Source organism: Neolamprologus multifasciatus, chromosome 3 (assembly GCF_963576455.1).
Source record: "Neolamprologus multifasciatus chromosome 3, fNeoMul1.2, whole genome shotgun sequence".
Classification (NCBI taxonomy): domain Eukaryota; kingdom Metazoa; phylum Chordata; class Actinopteri; order Cichliformes; family Cichlidae; genus Neolamprologus; species Neolamprologus multifasciatus.
Window position 1 is genome coordinate 41,803,048 of NC_140441.1, and position 17,187 is coordinate 41,820,234.

Sequence of the window (17,187 nt, forward strand, 5' to 3'; positions counted from 1 at the left end):
GTATGTTAGTGTTGTTTATCTGTATGTGTTAGTCCTGTGACAGACTTTTCAGAGTGTACATTGCCTCTCGCCCTATGTTAGCTGGGATAGGCTCCAGCTCCCTTGCGAAACGGAAGAGAATGGATGGATGGATATCTTAAACTTTCAGGTTGGGTTTCTTGAAATTCCTTCTTGCCCAGAAGGTTGAGAGAGTAAATAAAAATTGTGAGATCCCTTAAAGCTGATGAGTGTTAAGCTGAGTGGTCTGACTATTTTCCTGTTAACGATATGCGCTGGTTTGGTTGTTTAAACAAAGAACATTCAGACAGACATGTTTTAGATCTACAACCTACAAATGGAAAAAGTATGAATGTTGCTGCAAAAACAGACCAAAGTTTTATCTTTTAATGTCACCACATGGCTCTGTTAACTCATCAGTTATACTGTCTCTTTAGATTAGCAACTAAAGAAGAAGACAAGTATCTGAAACAACAGTTGGGGTCCATTTTATACTGGTTTTAATGTTTAAATATTTTGATGCTTGTACCATTAGTCCAGTTCAAGTCAGTGTACATTCTTTTATGAAATTTAGACTCTGGCACCGTGAGGAAAGAATAATCTTAACTTTTTTTCAGGATGGGAGTCTAGAATGGATATCTACATCTGCCAGTATAGTCCTTTTATGACTGTGCATAAACATTTTTTATTTTAAAATTCATTGCCATGTTTTGTTGTAGCTAATACTAATTTGGTAAATGGACTGGTTCTTATATAGCGCTTTTCTACTCTGTCCGAGCACTCAAAGCGCTTTATACAGCTAATTCATTCACCCAATCACATCCATTCACTACTAAGCTTAAGTGCTCAGTATCTAACATTCATACACATTCACACTCCGATGGATGCTTTGGAGAGCAACGTGGGGTTAGTATCTTGCCCAAGGATATTTGGCATGCAGACTGGAGCAGCCTGGGATTGAACCACCAACCTTCTGGTTAGGGGCTGATCCGCTCAGCCCTTGACCAGGGGCCTGAGCTACAGCCACCCCACATAAACATAATTTCTGCTTATGTTTCTGTTTCTTGTCCATTTTCTGCAGTACCTATGTTCCTCACCTGACAAGAGAGTTATATAGCAAGCAGGTCCTCAGCTAGTTTTTAAACTTTATCTCAGCACTTCTGCTAATTATTTAGCACAGTGTGTTTCGGCTGCATCTGCATCCCATCAGCCACTATTTGTTTTGTTTGCTACATAGACTGCCTGCCACTGTATGGAGGGAGCTGCTGTACACTGTCCTTTAAAAGACATGATCAGACATTTTTTTTCAGTATGTGATTCTAGATTTTTTGTTCTGTTTACCTCAACCTCAAACCAACAGGAGACAGAGAGCTTGCAGTTGAGAGAGAAGTAAAATTGATGTTGTTTAAGCTGCCAGCAGATAGTAACGTGATAGTAAAGTTTAAAAAGAAGCTGTGAAACCTCATCTACTTGTTTTGATTACATAATGTCCAAGATTGCAGACTTTGAGAAGAATAATTACAATTATTTAATGAAAGTAATTAAAACTGCAGCCATGCACCCTTTGAAGACAAATGTTGCAGGTAACGGAGAAAGCCTGTGCCACAGGAAGATTTCAGCACTAACAACAAATATGAAATTACTTTATTGATTCAAAGACTAAGAGAGACGTTATTTACAAAACTTTCCTCTTGCTGGTCTTATATGAGTAACGCAAAAAACAAAAATAATGAAATCATAGGAGCTATGGTGTAAGGTATGTTTCTCTTAAATTAATCCCATCACGTTTTATATAAAACACAAAAGTGATTTTAGTTTGAATACATTGACATTTGTAATTGTTTCACAGTTTCTATTATCTTGTATGAGAAAAAGGGAAGTTGTCTTTCTTGACATTTGAACAAACAGAAAGTTTGTAGCAACACTGTTTATCAAAGGCCTTTAGCATTGCAATGAAACCACACACAAAAATAGCTGAACTGCTTTCACACAAAAGTTTCACATCTCTCTTTCAGCTGTTTAGGTTAACTGCTTTAATGCATTTGAAAAGGGTGACAGGGTTTTAGAGAAAAAACATACTGGTCCAGTAAGAGGCTCTACTCTGAATCCAAATGCCTCATTAGCGACAGAGTTTAGAGAAGAAAGGCCAGGCTGGTTTCATTTGACACAAAGCAGCAAAACTAAGTTGTGCCTCTTTGAGTCCTTTAAATTGTTCCTCATACTCAATGAGCTTGTAAAGGTTAATCATTTACAATGTTACTCAGGCAAGTCTACTGGAGACGTGTGTCCCCATGTCCTCAAGGCCTCTGCCCCCCAGCTGTGTGGAGTCTTCCATAAACTGTTCATTCTGAGTCTGCAGAGGGTCTCACTGCTGTGGAAGACATCATGCCTCGTACCAAAGACGAAGACCCTGGAAAGGCTCATCCTGGACCAGCTCCGACCCATTGTCAGACCAAATCTGCATCCCCTTCAGTTCGCTTACCAGCCCCGTCTTGGAACTGAGGACGCCATCATCTACCTGCTTAATCGTGTCTACACCCATCTGGACCAGCCGGCGAGCACTGTTAAGGTCATGTTTTTTGACTTTTCCAGTGCTTTCAACTAGAGATGGACTGATCCGATATTAGTATAGGTATCGGTCCGATACTGATCTAAATTACCGGATCGGATATCGGAGAGAAATAAAAAATATAATCCGATCCATTAATTATCAATAAAGCACCTCACAAAACTTGTGACATGGCATAACTTGGCTCATAACTGTAGCACGTTGGAGCATTATGCATCACGTGATAGAGCGGCTGTGGCGTGCGGGACCTGTTGGCGGTCTGGTTGAGCATTCAGAGCCTCGCTACCAATCCCAGAGAGAAGTAAAGCAAGCGTGTAAGTTCATCTCTGAATGTTTGTAAAGTATTCCAGCGTTAAGCTTAACAACCGATATATGGGGCGACTAAAACTGATTAATGATCAGCTGATCGGCTTTACTGTCGCGAGTCCGTCTCTCTTGTTTGTTCATCGCCCACTTCACGCCAGAAAGAGGAAACCAGCGGCTGAACAACAGCAGCACGTTTAAGCTTGATAAGCTGTTGTTAGGCGAAGGACACTGTCTCAGCTGAACTCTGGACAGGCACACACATACATATACACTGATATGCACACACTCATCCCCCCTCCCTTTCCAAACACCTTCGATGCTTGTTCCCTCCTGGGAACACGGCGGGTCTGAGCCCACGCTGGAATGGTAGCGCTGGGCAGGATGGCTGCTGTGTTTGCTTTGGATTACTCCTCACCCCCCACCCAACCCTGTGGCTTGTCACGTGTTCCATAATGTTGTGCTGTGGACATTTATGTGCTTTTTTGTGCAGAGGAGTTTTTTTGTTTCCTGTTCTCATGCTGTCCTCCCAGGAGCCCAGCATGAGTAGAGGTCTCTTTTTTTCCTCTTGTACTTTCCCATTGTTGTGTATATTTTAGTGTTTTTCTGTAACGCTAACTATCTCCGACTTGTATCCCCATGTGATGTCTGTGTTGTGTGTGTAAGGTCGGGGGGGGGGGGGGGGGGTCCCATTTCACTGCAGGGCAAGCTGCACGTGACGAATAAAGCCTTGATTGATTGATTGATTGAATTTATTTAATATTACTTTCTACACCAGGATCTTTTTCTACGTAGCTGACGGCTGGTAACTGTGCAGGAGCGGATCTAGCAAAGTTTAGCCAGGGGTGCCGATAGGGCATGAACAGGGAAAAGGGGGCACAAAGACATACTTTTCTTTCTTATTCTCATTTAAAATGTCTAGCTTTTAATAAAAAATTATCTGAATTTTACACCCAAAGTTTTCATCTGATGTAAAATGTATAGAAGTCCATCACTGTATATAGTAACTATTAAGTCTAATATACCCTAGTAAGCTATAGTACTTTTTCCTTTGGAAAGGTACCATCTGTGCAGTCTGCAGTTCTGTTGAAGAAAGATGTTGAATCTATTTAAATATTGTAGAAAAATAATTTATTTCTGTGCATTTTTTTTCACATTGCATCAAATTAAAGTTGATTACGTCGATTAAGCATCATGAGGTGGGGGTGGTTGGTTCCCTATTTTTTTTTTTGCTGGGAGTTTGCAACCCTATTAGTTAGGTTACTTACTCTTTAAAATACCAGAATAGGGAGGATGGAGTAGGTTAAGTTTATTAGATTGATCAGTATTGCTGAACTATGAAATACTTTGGGTGCAGTGTATTTTTTGCATACAGGTATAACAGAATAGCTTTAGTGTGTTTTTTTTAAACTTGAGTTTGAACTTATACAAAATGCAGCAAGATATTTAAAAAACAGTTTTATTGATTAAAAAACACACTATATCAGATTCATATCGGTATCGGCCGATTTCCAAATTTATGGTATCGGTATTGAACATAAAAAAGTGGTATCGTGCCATCTCTACTTTCAACACCATCAGGCCGACCCTCCTGGGTGATAAGCTAACAACGATGCAGGTGGATGCTTCTCTGGTGTCCTGGATTGTTGATTACCTGACAGGAAGACCACAATATGTGTGTCTTCCGCAGTGTATGTCTGACAAGGTAATCAGCAACACAGGGGCACCACAAGGGACCGTCCTCTCTCCCTTCCTCTTCACCCTCTACACCACAGACTTCAGCCACTGCACAGAGACCTGCCATCTTCAGGAGTTTTCTGATGACTCTGCAGTGGTTGGATGCATCAGCAGGGATGATGAGACAGCGTACCGGGCTGTGGTCGACTCCTTTGTCACGTGGTGCGAGCAGAATCATCTGCAGCTCAACATGGCAAAGACCAAGGAACTGATAGTGGATTTCAGGAAGACCAGGAAACACTTGACCCCTGTTTCAATCCAGGGGGTCAGTGTTGACATTGTGGAGGACTATAAATACCGCAGAGTATACATTGACAATAACTGGACTGGGCTAAAAACACCACAGCACTTTACAGAAAGGGCCAGAGTCGTCTCTATTTTTTGAGGCGACTGAGGTCCTTCAACATCTGCCAGACTATGCTCAGGATTTTCTACGAGTCTGTTGTGGCCAGTGCAATCCTCTACGCCATTGCATGCTGGGGGAGCAGATTGAAGGTTGCTGATGCTAACAGACTCAATAAACTGATCCGTAAGGCCAGTAATGTCGTGGGGATGGAGCTGGACTCCCTTAAGGTGGTACAGCAGCCGTGGAAGTGCACTGGGGCTCCCAGCCGGCGTCAGTCCCTCCATCTCCCCAACCTCGGACCGCGCAGGTCTTTCGGGCGCCTTGACCTCAGGCTCAGGCCAAGCAGCCCCCCCTGGCAAGTGGACCTCTGTCTCCTCGCAGAGCTCCTCCACCGCTCCCGGCTGGATCTGCGCCTCGCACACCTCCTCCACCACCACCTGTGCAGCTCTTCATCTACTTCCGGCTGGAGCAGCCCCTCGCGCAGCTCCTCCTCTACCTCTGGCAGGCGCCTCCAGCTACAGCATGGCAGGCCCATGCCAGGCAGAGTCATCCCACCCGAGGAGTGGGGATGGGTGCGGCAGCAGACTGGGTGGCGTCAGAACGGTCCGAACACCCTCCACTCCCCTTCCTCCAGGAAACGCCATTGGGGGTAGCAGCAGTGGCAGCCGGGAGCTGCTAGATTCTTGAACCTCTGCTCACCGTGCTCAAGCTGGTCTTGGACTCCCAACCACTGATGGCATGACACTGGTCCCGCAATGTGGCCACCATTTGGGCCAGCTCCTTCCCTGGCAGGCCCAGTCCTGGGATGCACAGATGCGTCCATCTCACATGCAGCACTGCAGACCACACCTACCACAGTGTGGACCACCACACTCCCTGTTTCTCTGTGCCTGCTTTAGTGTTTGGTTTTTGGATTTCACTGTGTCACGATCCTGGGTCTTTTGACCCAGCACTTTAAGTTTTAGTCTGTTTGATGTTTATTTTTAAGTTCATTAGATTATCTAAGCTCATTTGTTTATTTCGATTCCCCTTGTGTCTTCTACCCCTGTGTTTTAGTCTCCTTTATGTGTTCAAGCTGCATGTCTTATGTTGTCAAGTATCAAGTTTATATGTCTGCGTCTCATGTTTCCTGTTTTATTGTGAAAGTCTGTCCTAGTTCAGCGTAGTCAGCTTTGCTTCCTTTGTCTCGTTATGTCAGATTAGTGTCAGCTGTTTCCCCATGTGTTTCCACTTCCCCTAATCACCCTTGTGTGTCGTCTGTGTGTTTCTGTTCATTCCTTGTCAGGTCGTCTGTTGTTCCATGTCATGTTTCCAGAATTTTCCATGATTAGGTTTTTTCTCCTCCTCCTCTGTGAATCGCAACCTTATCGTGGTGGAGGGGTTTGTGTGTCCCAGGGATCCCAGGGGCTATGTTGTCTGGGGGCTTTTGCCCCCTGGTAGTGTCTCCCATGGCAAATTGGTCCTGGGTGAGGGACCAGACAAAGAGCGATTCAGAAGACCCTGGGGCCCGGCCGGGCACAGCCCGAAGAGGAGACATGGGCCCATCCTCCCGCAGGCCCACCACCCGCAGGAGGCGCCATAGGGGTTGAGTGCATTGTGTGCCGGGTGGCGGCCAGGAGCGGAGGCCCTGGCGAACTGACCCCCGGCTGCCAAGACTGGCAATAGGGACATGGAATGTCACCTCTCTGGTGGGGAAGGAGCCTGAGTTAGTGCGTGAGGTTGAGAGGTACCGGCTAGATATAGTCGGGCTCACCTCTACGCATGGCTTGGGCTCTGGAACCAGTCTCCTGGAGAGGGGCTGGACTCTGTCTCAGTCTGGAGTTGCCCCTGGTGAGAGGCGGCGGGCTGGGGTGGGTATTCTAATATCCCCTCGGCTTGCTGCCGGTACGTTGGGGTTTTTCCCGGTGGACGAGAGGGTTTGTTCCCTGCGCCTTAGGGTCGGGGAACGGGTCTTGACTGTCATCTGCGCTTATGCGCCGAGTGGCAGATCGGAGTACCCAGCCTTCTTAGAGTCCCTGGGGGGGGGGGGGGGGGTGCTGGAAGGTGCTCCACCTGGAGACTCTGTTGTCCTGCTGGGAGACTTCAATGCTCACGTGGGTAACGACAGCGAGACCTGGAGGGGTGTGATTGGGAGGAACGGCCTCCCTGATCTGAACCCGAGCGGTGCTTTGTTATTGGACTTCTGTGCTAATCACAGTTTGGCCATAACGAACACCTTGTTCAAACATAAGAGTGTCCATAAGTGCACGTGGCACCAGGACACTCTAGGCCGTAGGTCGATGATCGATTTTGTAATCGTATCACCAGACCTGCGATCATATGTTCTGGACACTCGGGTAAAGAGAGGGGCTGAGCTGTCAACTGATCACCACCTGGTGGTGAGTTGGATCAGGTGGCGGGGGAGGACGCTGGACAGACCTGGTGCACCTAAATGCGTAGTGAGGGTGTGCTGGGAACGACTAGCAGAGGCCCCAGTCCGCGAGATCTTCAACGCACACCTCCGGCAGAGCTTCAACAGCATTCCGAGGGAGGCGGGGGACATTGAGTCCGAATGGACCATGTTCAGCGTCTCCATTGCCGAAGCTGCTGCATTGAGCTGCGGCTGCAAGGTGGTTGGTGCCTGCCGTGGTGGTAATCCCCGAACCAAATGGTGGACACCAGAGGTGAAGGGAGCCACCAGGCTGAAGAAGGAGTCCTATCGGGCTTGGTTAGCCTGTGGGACTCCGGAGGCAGCCGACAGGTATCGACAGGCCAAGCGGAATGCGGCTCGGGAAGTGGCTGAAGCAAAAACTCGGGTGTGGGAGGAGTTCGGAGAGGCCATGGAAAAAGACTTTCGGACTGCCTCGAAGAGATTCTGGCAAACCGTCAGGCATCTCAGGAGGGGAGAAAGTGGTGCTCTACCTGCACTGTGTATAGTGCTGGCGGAGCGCTGCTGACGTCGACTGAGAAAATTGTCAGGCGGTGGAAGGAATACTTCGAGGACCTCCTTAATCCCACTGACGCATCTTCCGAGGAGGAAGCAGAGTCTGGGGATGAGGGGAATGACCCGCCAATTTCCGGGGGCGAGGTCACTGAGGCAGTTAAACAACTCCTTGGTGGCAGAGCCCCTGGTGTTGATGAGGTCCGCCCCGAGTTCCTGAAGGCTCTGGACGTTGTAGGGCTGTCCTGGTTGACACGCCTCTGCAATGTTGCGTGGAGATCACGGGCAGTACCCGTGGACTGGCAGACCGGGGTGGTGGTCCCCATCTTTAAGAAGGGGGACCAGAGGGTGTGTTCCAACTACAGGGGGATCACACTCCTCAGCCTCCCCGGGAAAGTCTATGCCAGGGTGCTGGAAAGGAGAGTTCGTCCGCTAGTCGAACCTCGGATACAGGAGGAACAATGCGGTTTTCGTCCTGGTCGTGGAACACTGGACAAGCTGTTCATCCTCTCGAGGATACTTGAGGGTGCATGGGAGTTTGCCCAACCAGTCTACATGTGTTTTGTGGACTTGGAGAAGGCATTCGAACGTGTCCCTCGGCGTGTCCTGTGGGAGGTGTTGCGGGAGTGTGGGGTGTCTGGCCCATTGCTACGGGCCATTCGATCCCTATACAACCGTTGCAAGAGCTTGGTTCGCATTGCCGGCAATAAGTCGGACTCGTTCCCGGTGGGTGATGGGCTCCGCCAGGGCTGCCCTTTGTCACCGGTTCTGTTCATAATTTTTATAGACAGGATTTCTAGGCGCAGCCAAGTGGCGGAGGGCTTTCGCTTTGGTGGCCTCAGAATCTCATCTCTGATTTTTGCGGATGATGTGGTTCTGTTGGCTTCATCGGGTGAGGGCCTCCAGCTCGCACTGGAGCGGTTCGCAGCCAAGTGTGAAGCAGCAGGAATGAGGATCAGCACCTCCAAATCTGAGGCCATGGTTCTCAGCCGGAAAAGGGTGGAGTGCCCACTCCGGGTCGGGGATGAGTTCCTGCCCCAAGTGGAGGAGTTCAAGTATCTCGGGGTCTTGTTCGCGAGTGATGGGAGAAGGGAGCCAGAGATCGACAGACGGATTGGGGCTGCAGCTGCAGTAATGCAGACGCTGCACCGGTCCGTTGTGGTGAAGAGGGAGCTGAGTGTAAAAGCGAAGCTCTCAATTTACCGGTCGATCTACGTCCCTACCCTCACCTATGGCCACGAGCTGTGGGTAGTAACCGAAAGAACGAGATCGCGGATACAAGCGGCGGAAATGAGCTTCCTCCGAAGGGTGGCTGGCCTCTCCCTTAGAAATAGGGTGAGAAGTTCGGCCATCCGGGAGGGGCTCAGAGTAGAGCCGCTGCTGCTCCACATCGAAAGGAGCCAGTTGAGGTGGTTTGGGCATCTGACAAGGATGCCCCCTGGGCGCCTCCTGGGTGAGGTGTTCCCCACTGGGAGGAGGCCCCGGGGCAGACCCAGGACACGCTGGAGAGATTATATCTCTCAGCTGGCCTGGGAACGCCTTGGTGTTCCCCCGGATAAGCTGGAGGAGGTGGCTGGGGAGAGGGAGGTCTGGGCCTCTTTGCTTAGGCTGCTGCCCCTGCGACCCAGCCTCGGATAAAGCGGATAAGGATGGATGGAGGTTTTTTGCAATGTTCAAGGTTTTGTTCTTTACCTTTTGTGTTTAGCATTTAGTTTTCCCAGTTTAGTTCAAGTTAGGTTCTTTCTTGTGTGCATCTGTAGGTGGCATTATTTGATTATTATTTGATGTATTCTTTTAAAAAATTAAAATAATAAAAGTACTATGGCCTATGAAGTTTTAAGTCAAATGGAAGTTGAAACCCAACTTTGTCTTATAGCAGCTTTTGTTGTCATAAAAGTGTTGACTTATCTTAACTCAAGGACTCTTTGACTGTGACTTTAATGGTTCCCAGTCCGTGACCCAGTGTTTCTACATTTTTTAGTTCTCATTTGATATTTTCTTGCTCTTCCTACTTTAATCATGTTTTTCTACTTCTTAGTGTCTTCTTCATTTAATCTGCTCCCTTTTGTGATCTGGTTGTATTGGTGTCGTCTGTGTTCTCCTCAGCCTGTCATGTCACTCACCTATGCCTGTTTCTTACCCAAGTGTTAAGCCTGTGTGTCTTGGTTTGCGTCTCCATGCGTTTCCTGTTTTATTTTTGACAGGCTCTCATTCTGTGTTCAGTTTTGCTTCCTAATATCCTGTTAGTTTGATTGCTTCCAGCTATGTTCCCTGCTTTCCTCTGCTTATTGTCATGTCAGTGACATTGCTGTGTGTTTCCTTGTTCTCCTTGTTTCCATCGCTACTCCTTCCTAGCTCGTGGTTTCTAGCTTTTTGTTTCCAGTTCTTTGTTAGTTATAGTTTTAGAGTTTTGTGTTTAGCTATGGTTTCTAACTTTACAACAATAAAACTCCTTCCTTTTATTAAACCCTTTGTGTTCTCAGTCCTTCATTTGGGTCCAGCCTTTGCCAGCCAAACAGCCAACCCTGACACTATCAGCATTGTAACAACAGCCAGGTTTTTAATAATGCATGTTTTTAAAACTGAGAAAACTGAAACATCACTCTTGTTCTTCTTTTTTAAAATAAAGACAACATAAAACCTTGAAATAACACTTATGACTAAACACGTGTGTCATGACCCTATGACCTAAATGCATTTAGCTTTGAAAGCAACACAAAACTCCCACCTCTATCACATTTATCACACTGAGAGCACCCTTCCTGGTGAACACACCATCTGCGGAAATTGCAGGGCAGCAGTCATGTGCAGGATGGTGAATGTAATAACAGCGTTAGCCCTTTCTTGTTTCTGTAAGTATTCTTTATTACTCTTTGACATCATTAGCTAATCTATTATTGCATTTTTAACCTGTAATAATTTAAACACATTTGCTTATTAGTAACTTTACAGGTTTAGCCTCATGTTCTTTTGAAGTAATTAAACATCTCATTGTTTCCACTGTTTCAGGCTGGATTGCTGTCTCAGGTTCTGAGTTTCAAACCTCAGAGGGGCAGGCAGGTGAAACTGTGACTCTGCGGTGTGCCAGGATTTACAGACGTGACGTTTTGACCTTCTGGTTCAGACTGGTCAACGGAACCACAGTCAACTCTATTGTTGCTATGTCTAATAACGATGTTAACTACAATGCTGAATTTCAACCTGGAAAATTTGAAATGACACAAAACACCTCTGATGTCGTTCTCAAAATCAAACAAGTGGATGTGTCTGACTCCGCGCTGTATTTCTGTGGATATTTCTCAGAAGGACATCTAAATTTAAGCGTCATGCAATTAAAGGTTGGAGGTAAGATTATTGTAAAGTCTTTGCCTCCTCATTCTTTGGTTATTTGCTCTTTCTGTTTATATTGCATGTACAGTGTAATTATTGTCAACACACTGTGTATATGGTGGTTCTATATCAAGATAAATATAGAAATGAGGACGAATAAAATCAAAGCTTTTTTTAATAGGCACCTATGAGCATCAGCATGACATGGACTGCATCTCTAAACGTAAGTTAACATTTCTTTTATTGCGCAGATGATTAGAAACATTTGAATGTAAATTATTTTATTTTTTTATTAGAGGCTCACGAAGTAGCAAAGCTGACGAGTGTCACCCTGGGTGTTCTGTCTGTTTTCCTGTTAATGGTCATCACTGGTCTGGCTGTTCAAAACAGGAAACTTCAGACGGGTACTTTTTAACATCTACACAATCTCTCTCAAAATCTTTACTTTTTATTGATCTTCTTAAATTTATAATTGCTTTTTGAAATAGAGTAAGTATGTTGTTTTATTCATGGATTAGCAAATAAAGAAGAACAGAATCTGGACCAGAACACGGTGAGTCAGTCTAAAAATGTACTTTTATGGTCTGATTGGCAGCGCTTAAACAAAATGTTATTGTACACCATTACATTACATATCGTATAAAGGAAGAAATAAGATTTTTGGTTTGTATTTTCCAAGTAGCTGTTAACTAATTATCCTCTTTCCTTTAGAAATGTAACATAAACACTTCACTGTTATTGCTTATATCTGTCTATAATTATAATTAATATGTATATAGTGCTCATAAATGAACACTGACTATGAATGTGCTTTTCACAGAATCATGGATCTGATGAGGTGAACTATGCTGCAGTGACAGTTCGACCAAAACCAAAAAGAAGAGAGATCGAGCCGAATGTGATCTATGCTTCCACCAGATAGAATCAGCAGGCGACTTAAACTGACTGATGAGGTTATCATGACTTATTGGGGAAATGAAAAACTCTTGTTAAGAAACAAAAAACAACTTTGCTGTGGTGAACCAATGCTAACTGAATTTTCATATGCGTTTTCCTGTTAATTCTGAGTTCTTACTTCATCCATCAAAGTCTATTTAGCCAAACAAACATGTAACGTGATTTTTAATGAAATGGAAATCTGCACACGACCTGAACAGAAACAGTCGATTCTTGGTGACTACAAATGTTCTTGAAAAATAAAGACTACATTCATGTGGTACATGGATATAACTGTGACTGGATACCGTATGTATTATCTTATGCTCTTATATGTCTTGATCAAAAGACAAAACAACGCAAGATTATACTTCATCTTCCTGCAAAAGACCTGTTTTTTATTACTGCTGACTTCACACTTATATGAAACATTTCCTCTGGTTGAAACCTTGCTATCTATGCAGATAAAAATAAGCTGAGATGTCTCAGCTTGTCCTTGTTGGTGGTGACTTAGCAAGAGTTCTGGCAGCTTCTGTTTTTGTTTACCAAAAATTAGCCTAAAGATCAATAAATTAGTGATGGGTTCAGTTGACTTATTTTACTTATTGTATTACTAATCATAAAAAATTGAACATCGCTCTTCTTTTCGCTATTGGTCAAAATGTCGCTGCAGCATATTTTGACCAAAAGCAAAAAGAAGAGAGATCGAGTCAGATATGATCTATGCTGCCACCAGATGGACTCGCTGTGTAAATGGAAATGCTGCTTTATCATATTAATGATATAGTGCAGCAACTCTTGATAAAACAAAAAAAATCTAACTCTCCAGTGAAGAAACAATGCTACTGTAATTGTACATTTGTATGTGCTGTTTTATTAATTCTCATCATTTCTGGTAATATAAATACATTTGTAAACATGCTCCAAAATAACATAATCTTATAAAAATTTAACAGCACAATTCTGAAGTGTTTCATTGCTTTCCAACAATCATTCATTAGGAAGTGTTTCATCTTTATAACAACTTTACTTTCCTTAAGCTTCAGTAACTTCTTGTCATGAATTACTATCAAATGTAGAAATTCTCTAGTGCTGTTCAGGAACTGTTCATGCATCTTTTGGTTAGTTGAAGCTAAACTGTTTGTTGCTTCTGCTTGTTTCAGACTGTACATCTGTGTCATTTCCATATGCTAGCAAAAGGTACAGCTGCTGTGTTTCCGGGGAGAGAAAAAAGTGTGAGATAATTTTACTCAGAGATGGTAAATGGCCTGGTTCTTCTATAGCGCTTTGTACAACTTGCTTCATTCACACATTCATAAAAGCACTTTTTTATAAGCTTCCTCCAGGTAAGTGCTTTCTATTTAATATTCATATACATTCATACATATACACACATAGAGCAACTCGGCCAAGGATACTTGGCAGAAGAGTAAGAAATGAGGTTATGTTTAAAGGTAAGGATGACTTAGTGACACTGGATAATGTTTCATTTTATACATTCAGGAAATCACATGATAAGGTGGGGCCAGGTTTCACAATGAGCTCACCCGAAACCCTGGCTGATTGTGACCCACACCCGTTTTCACACCTTGGCTCATGTGATAAGGTAGAGGATCATCAGGAGGTCCTTTTGTCCCTCTTTGAGGAGAAACTCCCACGGGGTTTAAATCTGGGACTCTCCACCATTTGACCCTTAGAACTGAAGAAGCTTCTCGGATGAGAGGTGAAACGTCTTCAAGCAACTTAAAGAAGTCCAGACGCTTTTCTTTCCAAGCTCCTTAGACCTGGATGACTGAGAACCTTCACAAACTGTAACTGTTGTGTGGAATTCTTTAGATCAGCCTTTAGCATAGGACTGCAGTGTGCTGATCTCCAGATGCATCTGTAAGGAAAATGGATAATAAAAGGATTGTGTAACACATGGAAACATCTCTGCGTGATCTCTACCAAGATATAAAGAATCGGAGAGAGACCGGCGTTGTCTCTTCACACACGTGTACATCTAATAAAAGATATAAATAGTGAGACACTGATCCAACATTTTTCTTGACTGACAGATCATTTGATCTTACACTTTTACTTGAATGTGGCTCCTTTTTTTGAAAAAGCCCTGCTGTCTCTCTGTACACAAACACACACACACACACACACACACACACACACACAGAACAGGAGTTAGCAGGTTAATGGGCATCCAGTCAGTTAGCTAGTTAGTACCTTGGGTTTGATATAGGCACGTGTGCATATGACAAAATAACTTCTCTCATTCTATTTCAAACAGTGCAGAGATTTAGATTTTTAGATTGTAAATAGGCTATATAAATTTCAATGGGAGCAACGGGACGGTCAAACGTCACTGATTTTACTACAGAACAGGACGGATTGTAGGGTAGCAAACATCGTCGGAAAACACGTTTTCAACACTGTAGGTTACCTGGATGTAATGTTCTTCAGCTAAAAAGAAACATGGTCTGACTCCTACTGTTGGTATGGTCACAAAAACTAATGGTGTGTGTGTGTGTGTGTGTGTGTGTGTGTGTGTGTGTGTGTGTGTGTGTGTGTGTGTGTGTGTGTGTGTGTGTGTGTTTTTCGACCCGGCTCAAAAGCCGCAAAATAAATAAGGAGACGAACATCAGATTGTAGGTGAGAAGAGGTTTTAATCCTAAAATGCGTAGCAGGTTGGCTGAAATGGCTGGTGCCACCAAGGCAAAGACAAGTGTGCTTCTGGGAAGCTTGCCTCAGGTATGCTTTTATCCACACCTGACTAGGTGTGGCCAATTAGCACCAGCTGAACACATTGCCATCAACATTTCAGCGCTCTTGGTGTTCACTTGGTGTTCGCTCGCTCTGTGGTATAGTATCGCTTCCTGTTCCTGCTCAAACACAGTGGTGTTTCTGAGTAGCTTATTTGCTTAGCAGTTTAATTAACAACTTCTAAATACATTCTTTTTTTCACAGTATAATCTTCACGTGCTTCATCCGAAGCACACTTTCTGTGTACTCACTACCTAATTTATAGCCAAAGTATTCACTCACTGTCTCTGTACTGTTTCGCTAGCTTAGCTCGTAGCCGACCCGTTAGCACCATGGCTACTTCACCTGTCCCTTCTGCACTTTCTTGCTCATTGTGTCAGATGTTTAGTTACTCCTCGGCCTCCTTTAGCGGTAATGATATCTGTAACAAATGTAGCATATTTGCAGCTCTGGAGGCCAGGATTACTGATCTGGAGACTCGGCTTCGCACCTTGCACTCACCCTTAGCTAGCCAGGCCCCTGTAGCTGGTGCAGCCGAAGATAGCATAGGCCCCGCTAGCTGTTCCCCGGCAGACCCCAAGCAGCTGGGGAAAGGCTGGGTAACGGTGAGGAGGAAGCGTAGTCCTAAACAGAAGCCCCAGGTACACCACCAACCCGTTCATGTGTCTAACCGTTTTTCCCCACTCGGTGACACACCCGCTGGGGGTCAAACTCTGGTAATTGGTGATTCTGTTCTCAGACATGTGAAGCTAGAGACACCGGCAACCATAGTCAATTGTCTTCCAGGGGCCAGAGCAGGCGACATTGAAGGAAATTTAAAACTGCTGGCTAAGGGTAAACGTAAATTCAATAAAATCATAATTCACGTCGGCAGTAATGACACCCGGTTACGCCAATCGGAGGTCACTAAAATCAATATTGAATCGGTGTGCAACTTTGCCAAAACAATGTCGGACTCTGTAGTTTTCTCTGGTCCCCTCCCCAATCAGACCAGGAGTGACATGTTTAGCCGCATGTTCTCCTTAAATTGCTGGCTGTCTGAGTGGTGTCCCAGAAACGATGTGGGCTTCATAGATAATTGGCAAACCTTCTGGAGGAAACCTGGTCTTGGTAGGAGAGATGGCATCCATCCCACTTTGGATGGAGCAGCTCTCATTTCTAGAAATATCGACAAATTTATTAAACCCCTCAAAACATGACTATCCAGAGTTGGGACCAGGAAGCAGAGTTGCAGTCTTACACGCCTCTCTGCAGCTTCTCTCCTCCTGCTACCCCCCCAAAAACCCATCTCCATAGAGACTGTGTCTGCTTCCAAAAAGACAAAAAACAAACTAAAAACCAGCAACAAACAACTTAAACATTTACAAAGAAAGAACAATACAGTATCCACATCTGAACCAAAGAGTAAAACAGTGAAATGTGGATTATTAAATATTAGGTCTCTCTCTTCCAAGTCTCTGTTAGTACATGACTTAATAATTGATCAACAAATTGATTTACTCTGCCTTACAGAAACCTGGTTGCAACAGGATGATTATGTTAGCTTAAATGAATCAACACCCCCGAGTCATTCTAACTACCAGAAATCTCGAAGCACAGGGCGGTGTGGCAGCAATTTTTCACACCAGTCTATTAATTAACGAAAGACCAAGACAGACTTTTAATTCATTTGAAAGCCTGATGCTTAACATTATCCACCCCAGCTGTGAAACTCAGAAACCAGTCTTACTTGTTATCATCTATCGTCCACCTGGGCCTTACACAGAGTTTCTGTCTGATTTCTCAGACTTTATATCTAATTTAGTTCTGAGCTCAGATAAAATAATTATTGTGGGTGATTTTAACATCCATGTAGATGCTAAAAATGACAGCCTCAACATGGCATTTAATCTGTTGTTAGACTCAATTGGTTTCTCTCAAAATGTAAAAGAACCCACCCACCACTTTAATCACACTCTAGATCTTGTTTTAACATATGGCATAGAAACTGAACATTTAACAGTGTTTCCTGAAAACCCTCTCCTGTCTGATCATTTCTTGATAACATTTACATTTACAATAATTGATTACGCAGCAGTGGAGAGTGGACTTTATCAAAGTAGATGTCTTTCTGAAAGCGCTGTAACTAAGTTTAAGAATATAATCCAGCCACTGTTATCATCGTCAATGCCCTGTACCAACACAGAGCAGAGCAGCTATCTGAACGCTACCCCAACAGAGGTCGATTATCTTGTTAATAATTTCACCTCCTCACTACGTACGACTCTGGATACTGTAGCTCCAGTGAAAACTAAG

The 17,187-nt window shown here is 44.4% G+C and overlaps 1 protein-coding gene and 1 long non-coding RNA gene across 2 annotated transcripts in view; one reads left to right on the forward strand and one right to left on the reverse strand.

Annotated features, from left to right (window-relative positions):
• Positions 1-17,187, reverse strand: part of LOC146523247 (uncharacterized) — a 339,030-nt gene that overhangs the window by 219,675 nt on the left and 102,168 nt on the right. The gene's annotated exons all lie outside the window — the stretch shown is intronic.
• LOC146523270 (uncharacterized) lies at positions 10,803-13,105 on the forward strand (the record flags this gene model as incomplete). The annotated part of the gene is made up of 4 exons (XM_085148262.1): positions 10,803-11,369; positions 11,462-11,606; positions 11,721-11,755; positions 12,023-13,105. Coding segments are annotated over 4 exons (849 nt in total), but the record flags the coding sequence as incomplete, so codon positions are not given.